Below are 9,617 nucleotides of genomic sequence, written 5' to 3' on the forward strand. Positions count from 1 at the left end.
CCTGACCTGGACACAGTAAAACACCAGGCTGAGCTGCTGGATGTATGTCACTGACATAGCCTGACCTGGACACAGTACAACACCAGGCTGAGCTGATAGATGTTGTGTATGCCTATTAGAGGCTACACTGGTGACACTGAGTGACAGGGTAGAGGTAGAGGATCACGCTGAGGTGACCGCAGCACACTGAGTGACAGGGTAGAGGTAGGGGATCACGCTGAGTGACAGGATAGAGGTAGGGGATCCCGCTGAGTGACAGGGTAGAGGTAGGGGATCACACTGAGGTGACAGCAGCACACTGAGTGACGGGGTAGAGGTAGGGGATCCCGCTGTGTGACAGGGTAGAGGTAGGGGATCACACTGAGTGACAGGGTAGAGGTAGGGGATCACACTGAGTGACAGGGTAGAGGTAGGGGATCACACTGAGTGACCGGGTAGAGGTAGGGGATCACACTGAGGTGACAGCAGCACACTGAGTGACAGGGTAGAGGTAGGGGATCACACTGAGTGACAGGGTAGAGGTAGGGGGATCACACTGAGGTGAAAGGTAAGAGGTCAGGGATCGAACTGGTGACAGGTAGAGTAGGGGATCACAGCTGAGGATGACAGGGATTAGAGGTAGGGGATACACTGAGTGACAGGGTAGAGGTAGGGGATCACACTGAGTGACAAGGTAGAGGTAGGGGAGTACCTGAGGTGCACAGGGTAGAGGTAGGGAATTCACACTGAGTGACAGGGTAGAGGTAGGGGATCACACTGAGTGGACAGGGTAGAGGTAGGGGATCACACTGAGTGACAGGAGTAGACAGGTAGAGGGATACACTGAGTGACAGGGTAAGAGGTAGGGGATCACACTGAGCTGAAGGGTAGAGGTAGAGGATCACGCTGAGGTGACAGCAGCACACTGAGTGACAGGGTAGAGGTAGGAATCACGCTGAGTGACAGGATAGAGGTAGGGATCCCGCTGAGTGACAGGGTAGAGGTAGGGGATCACACTGAGTGACAGCAGCACACTGAGTGACGGGGTAGAGTAGGGATCCCGCTGTGTGACAGGGTAGAGGTAGGGGATCAACTGAGTGACAGGGTAGAGGTAGGGGATCACACTGAGTGACAGGGTAGAGGTAGGGGATCACACTGAGTGACCGGGTAGAGGTAGGGGATCACACTGGTGACAGCAGCACACTGAGTGACAGGGTAGAGGTGGGGATACACTGAGTGACAGGGTAAGGTAGGGGATCACACTGAGGTGACAGGGTAGGTAGGGGATCACACTGAGTGACAGGGTAGAGTCGGGTCACACTGAGTGACAGGTAGAGGTAGGGGATACACTCTGAGTGACAGGGTAGAGGTAGGGGATCACACTGAGTGCAAGGTAGAGGTAGGGGATCAACTGAGGTGACAGGGTAGAGGTAGGGATCACACTGAGTGACAGGGTAGAGGTAGGGATCACACTGAGTACAGGTAGGAGGTAGGGATCACACTGAGCTGCAGGGTAGAGGTAGGGGATACACTGAGTGACAGGGTAGAGGTAGGGGATCACACTGAGTGACAGGGTAGAGGTAGGGGATCACAGCTGAGTGACAGGGTAGAGGTAGGGATCCGCTGAGTGACAGGGTAGAGGTAGGGATCACAGCTGAGTGACGGGTAGAGGTAGGGGATCACACTGAGTGACAGGGTAGAGGTAGGGGATCACACTGAGTGACAGGGTAAGAGGTAGGGGATCAACTGAGGTGACAGGTAGAGTGGGATCAGGATAGGTAGGATCACACTGAGTGACAGGGTAGAGTAGGGGATCACACGAGGTGACAGGTAGAGGTAGGGGATCACACTGAGTGACAGGGTAGAGGTAGGGGATCACACTGGTGACAGGGTAGAGGTAGGGGATCACACTGATGACAGGGTAGAGGTAGGGGATTCCCGCTGAGTGACAGGGTAGAGGTAGGGGATCACACTGAGTGACAGGGTAGAGGTAGGGGATCACACTGAGTGACAGGGTAGAGGTAGGGGATCACACTGAGTGACAGGGTAGAGGAGGGAATCACACTGAGGTGACAGGGTAGAGTAGGGATCACACTGAGGTGACAGGGTAGAGGTAGGGGATCACACTGAGTGACAGGGTGTAGCAGAGGCCCTCAGCCCTCCTCAACGGCGCGAACAGTAGCTAACGCGGCACGGACAAGCATTTCGTAGATTGAACGGTTACGCGTAACTGTAGGTGTCCTTAACATTAGTTTAGGCTACGTGATGCGTTATACGGTAAGATCAGCTATAGACAGTTGAGCATTATGCCTTGGTTATGAACAACAGCGTAAGAGCTTATGGAGCTTGTTAACCAATAAGGAAGTGGTGTTGGCAACGCACTAAKCTGAGTCATTGAAAAATAAACATTCTCTGTGTACCCGCTGATATGTTTATGGACAGGTTTGTAATATAATGTTGATTAAATAGTGTCACTGTTGATTTAATGTTAATAATGCTTAATAAGTAGTTATGATTCGCTTATYAATGTGGCATTTTGTGTGGATATTAAGATTACATGTCTTTATGTCTAAGGGGAGAATCCTAACTTCCACAAGTCTCACTTTCACCAAGTCCTGCACTGATGCCCTGTAATGTCCAGACCAATGAATCATGTACACAGACAGCTATTGGGGGATGGACTTGTCATTCAAAATAAGCATCACCAGAAGGCTTGTCAGGATACCACACCTCTCCTTATGTATCATATATGTACACGTATGAATCTTTATGGGGATCTAGGTTGGCAGAGATGTTGACGTCTTGAGACAGAGAGTAGTCAAGACACCCACAGCACAGATAACATCTACAGACATACAGTGCTTTCGGGAAAGAATTCAAACCCCTTGACTTTTTACACAATTTGGTACTTTACAGCCTTATTCTAAAATGTATTAAATATTTTTTTCCCTTCAACAATCTACACACAATACCCAATAATGACATCACATTACCCAATAATGACATCACAATACCCAATAATGACATCACAATACCCAATAATGACCAAGCGAAAATATGTTTTTTAGAATTTTGGGCAAATGTTTTGAAAGAAAAAAACAGAAATCCCTTATTTACATAAGTATTCAGACACTTTGCTATGAGACTCGCAATTGAGCTCAAGTGCATCCTGTTTCCATTGATCATCCTGGAGATGTTTCGACAACTAAGTAGATTGGACATGATTTGGAAAGGCACACACATGTCTATATAAGGTRRCATAGRTGACAGTGCATGTCAGAGCAAAAACCAAGCCATGAGGTTGAAGGAATTGTCCYTAGAGCTCCGAGACAGGATTGTGTKYAGGCACAGATCTGGGGAAAGGTTCCAAAAAATGRCTGCAGGATTGAAGGTCCCCAAGAACACAGTGGCCTCCATCATTCTTAAATGGAAGAAGTTTGGAACCACCAAGACTCTTCCTAGAGCTGGCTTCCATGTCAAACTGAGCAATCAAGGGGAGGGCCTTGGTCYGGGAGGTTACCAAACACCGTAGGGTCACTCTGACAGAGCTCTGGAGTTCCTCTGTGGAGATGGGAYAACCTTCCAGAAGGACAACTATCTCTGCAACACTCCACCAATTATGGCAGAGTGGCCAGACGGAAGCCACTACTCAGTAAAAGGCACATGACAGCACGCTTGGAGTTTGCCAAATGGCTCCTAAAGACTGTCAGACCATGAGAAACAAGATTCTCTGGTCTGATGAAACCAAGATTGAACGTTTGGAGGAAACCTGGCACCATCCCTACGGGGAAGCGTGGTAGTGGCAGCATCATGCTGTGGGGATGTTTTTCAGCGGCAGGGACTGGGAGACTTGATGAAAACCTACTCCAGAGCGATCAGGACCTCAGACTTGAGCGAAGGTTCACCTTCCAACAGGACAACGATCCTAAGTACACTGCCAAGACAACGCAGGAGTTGCTTCGGGACAAGTCTGAATATCCTTGAGTGGCCCAGCCAAAGCCTGGACTTGAACCCCATCTAACATCTCTGGAGAGACCTGAAAATAGCTGTGCAGCAARGCTCCCCATCCAACCTGACAGAGTTTGAGAGGATCTACAGAGAAGAATGGGAGAAACTCCCCAAATACAGGTGTGTCAAGCTTGTAGCGTCATACCCAAGAAGACTCAAGGCTGTAATCGCTGCCAAAGGTGCTTCAACAAAGCACTGAGTAAAGGGTCTGAATACTAATGTAAATGTGATATTTCATTWTTTWWATTTTTTTWWWATAAATTATCAAAAATGTCATAAAATGCTATGTCATTATGGGGTATTGTGTGTAGATTGACGAGGGYYAAAAGAATTCAATACATTTTAGAATAAGTCTGTAACTTKAAAAATGTGGAGAAAGTCAAGGGGCACTAGGTAACTGCCGAAATAAAGGAAACACTGGAGTAAATTACATAAATTGATTGGGAGCCAAGGAGTGGAGAAGTGATAAAGACGGTCCCGGGTGACAGATCCGTCACAGTACGATGCTGTCTTCAGGGGTTTGTTGACAAAATGGTGGATTGCATACATTAGCCCTGAATCGCTTTCAAAATGCTGCACTATACAGCTATACCTGAAGGAGATTAGGAACTTTTTTCCGTTTTGTGGCTTTGCAGCGATATTCTTTGCAGCGATAATTCTTTTCACCAGAGCCAATTCAGCCATTGTTTTAATCTTAATTATATACGTATGTGTTATCATGCAAAACTTCTAATGTATTTATGAATCAAGTATATCTTAACACAGAACATGCACTTGCTATGTCAAGCGTTATGTTAATAACGTCAATAATAAAATAAAATCTATCCATCTGTCTCTTTAATTTACATTCATTCACCTCATCCATGTAGCACCATCCAAATGTATTTTAGTGGACAAATCCCCCATTAGTATAATAGAGTATGAGCAGACCTGTGCAAACTGGTTCACAATATACTAGTGTAAAACATTATACAATAGGCTACTGTAAAACATTATATAGTAGGCTACTATTAGACATTATACAATAGGCTACTGTAAAACATTATATAAATGGCACTACTGTAAAACAATATACTGTAGGCTACTGTAAAACAACATACAATAGTCATTGTAAAACATACAGTAGGCTACTGTAAAACATTATACGGTAGGCTACCCACCACAGTGAAATTCATGACCTTTACTATCCACACAGTTAAGGCCAGGTTGACTATCATTATGACCAGCAACAGCGAGAGGAAAAAGTAGAGGAATCTCTTCCTCCACCCATAGAGTCCCACGGGGTAGACGGCGTCGCTCCTGGGCTGCTGAAGATGGCCCGACTGGGCCTCCAGAACGTACTGTTCCTCAGTCATCTGGAACACAACCAGAGAGAGAGAGGGGCATCTGAGCATTAGAAGACATGCTAAACGTTTTATTTTTGAATGACATACATACAGGGTTTTTAATACATTTATATTACTGTTCAAAAGTTTGGGGGTCACTTAGAAATGTCCTTGTTTTCTATGAAAACATACATGAAATGAGTTGCAAAATGAATCGGAAATATAGTCAAGATGTTGACAAGGTTATAAATAATGATTTTTAATTGAAATAATAATTGTGTCCTTCAAACTTTGCTTTCGTCAAAGAATCCTCCATTTGCAGCAATTACAGCCTGGCAGACCTTTGGCATTCTAGTTGTCAATTTGTTGAGGTAATCTGAAGAGATTTCACCCCATGATTCCTGAAGCACCTCCCACAAGTTGGATTGGCTTGATGGGCACTTCTTACGTACCATTCGGTTAATTAAGCTGCTTCCACAACAGCTCAATAGGGTTGACATCCGGTGACTGTGCTGGCCACTCCATTATAGACAGAATACCAGTTGACTGCTTCTTCCCTAAATAGTTATTGCATAGTTTTGAGCTGTGCTTTGAGTCATTGTCCTGTTGTAGGAGGAAATTGGCTCCAATTAAGCGCCGTCCACAGGGTATGGCATGGCGTTGCATAATGGAGTGATAGCTTTCTGTCACGGATCCCTCCAGAACTGTGTCATTGCGCACACCTGGTCCCCTTTCCCACTAATTGTATTTGTATAAATGTGTCCTTTGTTTCACCATTGGGCTGTCAATTATTGTTACAATATCCYTTAGAGTAGCTGTGCTGTGTGTTTTGGCTTTCGTGCCATTGTGGATTGCACAGATGATTATGGATCTCGTCCCGTGTGTTAATCATTGTGCGCTTCCGTTTTTAGTCGAGGCTCACCAGTCTGAGATATGGCTTTTTCTTTGCAACTCTGCCTAGAAGGCCAGCATCCCGGAGTCGCCTCTTCACTGTTGACATTGAGACTGGTGTATTGCGTAACTATTTAATGAAGCTGCCAGTTGAGGACTTGTGAGGCGTCTGTTTCTCAAACTAGACACTCTAATGTACTTGTCCTCTTGCTCAGTTGTGCACCGGGGTCTCCCACTCCTCTTTCTATTCTGGTTAGAGGCAGTTTGCTCTGTTCTATGAAGGGAGTAGTACACAGCGTTGTACGAGATATTCAGTTTCTTGAAAAGTTCTCGCATGAAATAGCCTTCATTTCTCAAAACAAGAATAGACTGACGAGTTTCAGAAGAAAGGTCTTTGTTTCTGGCCATTTTGAGCCTGTAATCAAACCCACAAATGCTGATGCTCCAGATACTCAACTAGTCTAAAGAAGGCCAGTTGTATTGCTTCTTTAATCAGCACAACAGTTTTCAGCTGTGCTGACATGATTGCAAAAGGTTTTTCTAATGATCAATTAGTCTTTTAAAATTATAAACTTGGATTAGCTAACACAACGTGCCATTGGAACACAGGAGTGATGGTTGCTGATAATGGGCCTCTGTACGCCTATGTAGATATTCCATAAAAAATCTGCCGTTTCCAGCTACAATAGTCATTTACAACATTAACAACATCTACACTGTATTTCTGATCAATTCTATGTTATTTTAAAGGACAAAAATAATAATTTTCTTTCAAAAACAAGGACATTTCTAAGTGACCCCAAACTTTTGAACSGTAGTGTATCTATATATATATACACACAATACCAGTCAAAAGTTTTAGAACGCCTACTCATTTAAGGGTTTTTCTGTATTTTTATTATTTTCTACATTGTATAATAATAGTGAAGACACCAAAACTATAAAACAACACATATGGAAGTAACCAAAAAAGTGTTAAACAAATCTTAATATATTTTATATTTGATATTCTTCAAATAGCCACCCTTTGCCTTGATGGCAGCTTTCATCAGGATTTTGGAAAAACTCCCGCAACCCCATTTTCATATCAGGCGACCCCACATTGGGTAACGGCCCCTAGTTTGGGAACCGCTGGTCTAGATGAATCCAGTCTTTTAACCTTAGCTGGTTCCTCCTCATAATGACAGTTTGGGTTTGGGTCATGTTGTCTTGGGTAAAACGGCCCTAGTTTTTGGGAACCGCTGGTCTAGATGAATCCAGTCTTTTAACCTTAGCTGGTTCCTCCTCATAATGACAGTTTGGGTTTGGGTCATGTTGTCTGTCGAGCAGTGGGGGGGGGGGGGGGGGGTTGGGCATATGTCTCACCAATGGAAGTTGGACTTTGCAGTGAATACAAATTAACCATATCATTGGACTAGAAAGGTCAGTGAGTCTAATTATGCCGCTGATACACTTCACGGAAGATAACTACGAGAGATGAGTGTGAGTGCACCCGAGAACTAGAGGGACAGGCCTTTTGAGTCACACTAAATAATGATTAGATATATACGCAGCTGTAATGTATAGTATTTTGCTCTCAAATCATTTATCCATCAAAATAAATGTATAAAACAAAAATGAACTCAGTCTTTCTTGTTCATTATCATATTACAGTGTACGCATTACGTAGAGGACAAAAAACCGCACATTCTGTTTTTTAGGGGAATATCTTTGGCTGGTTCAAAATACTTAGATACTAGCAGAATAAAATCCTTTAACAGTAGTGGAATTTAAAGGCCCTCAGGGGAACGGAAACAGTTTACAGTGTATCTTTAAAAGAAATGCAAAGTTCTCTCTTTAATCCGACGTGTCACAGCAGGACAACTCCATAGTCTATTTTGAATCCTCGTTGCTAGGGGAAATGACTCTTCTGCCCCTCTAATTTCTATGGCAACCCACTGTTCCAAAACGCTGGTAGCTAGATGCTACAATTTCTTTGCAGAGTTGAATGCATACTGTACCCTAGCCCGTCATGCATGCTAAAGCTCGGGCATTCACAGAGCAAATGGAATGGAGCATAGCAGGCAGTGGTGGTGCTTTGTCATCTTGTAGCATGTAAAGAAATGACCCATGGAGTATGAGCCAATAGCACCTATTATCTACTACTGGCACAGTGGTTTCTTTCGAGACAACCCTTTACGGACTGTGAGGATGAAGTCAGGACAGCATCGTTCCCTGTATGAAGTCAGGACAGCCTCGTTCCCTGTATGAAGTCAGGACAGCATCGTTCCCTGTATGAAGTCAGGACAGCATCGTTCCCTCTGTATGAAGTCAGGACAGCCTCGTCCCTGTATGAAGTCAGGACAGCATCATTTCCCCATATTATGTAGTCAGGACAGCATCGTTTCCCTGTATGAATCGAGGACAGCATCGTTCCCTGTATGAAGTCAGGACAGCATCGTTCCCATATTATGTAGTCAGGACAGCATCGTCCCCATATTATGTAGCCAGGACAGCATTGTTCCCCATATTATGTCATCGGGACAGCATCGTTCCCTGTATGAAGTCAGGACAGCATCGTTCTCCTGTATGAAGTCAGGTACAGCATAGTTTCCCTGTATGAAGTCAGGACAGCATCGTTCCCTGTATGAAGTCAGGACAGCATCGTTCCCTGTTGAGTCAGGACAGCTCGTTCCCTGTATGAAGTCAGGACAGCAATCGTTCCCCATATTATTATCAGGACAGCATCGTTCCCCATATTATGTCGTCAGGATAGCATCGTTCCCTGTATGAAGTCAGGACAGCATCGTTCCCCATATTATGTAGTCAGGACAGCATCGTTCCCATATTATGTCGTCAGGATAGCAGTTCCCTGTATGAAGTCAGGACAGCATCGTTCCCTATTATGTAGTCAGACAGCATCGTTCCCCATATTATGTAGTCAGGACAGCATCGTTCCCTATTATGTAGTAGGCAGCATTGTTCCCTGTATGAAGTCAGGACAGCATCGTTCCCTGTATGAAATCAGGACAGCATTGTTCCCTGTATGAAGTCAGGACAGCATTGTTCCCTGTATGAAAGTAGGGACAGCATTGTTCCCTGTATGAAGTCAGGACAGCATTGTTCCCTGTATGAAATCAGGACAGCATTGTTCCCTGTCATGAAGTCAGGACAGCATCGTTCCCTGTATGAAGTCAGGACAGCATCGTTCCTGTATGAAATCAGGGCAGCATGTTCCCTGTATGAGTCAGGACAGCCATCTGTTCCCTGTATGAAGTCAGGACAGCATCGTTCCCTGTATGAAGTCAGGACAGAGCCTCGTTCCCTGTATGAAATCAGGGCAGCATTGTTCCCTTATGGAGTCAGGACAGCATGTTTCCCTGTATGAAGTCAGGACAGCATTGTTCCCTGTATGAAGTCAGGACAGCAATCGTT

The 9,617-nt window shown here is 44.8% G+C and overlaps 1 protein-coding gene across 1 annotated transcript in view; it reads right to left on the bottom strand.

The window, feature by feature from the left end:
• Window positions 1–9,617, bottom strand: part of LOC112069623 (zeta-sarcoglycan) — a 53,168-nt gene that overhangs the window by 28,377 nt on the left and 15,174 nt on the right. The window contains exon 2 of the mRNA XM_024136976.2: window positions 5,148–5,342. Within this exon, the coding sequence (XP_023992744.1) occupies window positions 5,148–5,342 (195 nt within the window). The remainder of the gene's footprint in view (window positions 1–5,147; window positions 5,343–9,617) is intronic.

Source organism: Salvelinus sp. IW2-2015, unplaced genomic scaffold (genome assembly GCF_002910315.2).
Source record: "Salvelinus sp. IW2-2015 unplaced genomic scaffold, ASM291031v2 Un_scaffold1060, whole genome shotgun sequence".
NCBI classification, from domain to species: domain Eukaryota; kingdom Metazoa; phylum Chordata; class Actinopteri; order Salmoniformes; family Salmonidae; genus Salvelinus; species Salvelinus sp. IW2-2015.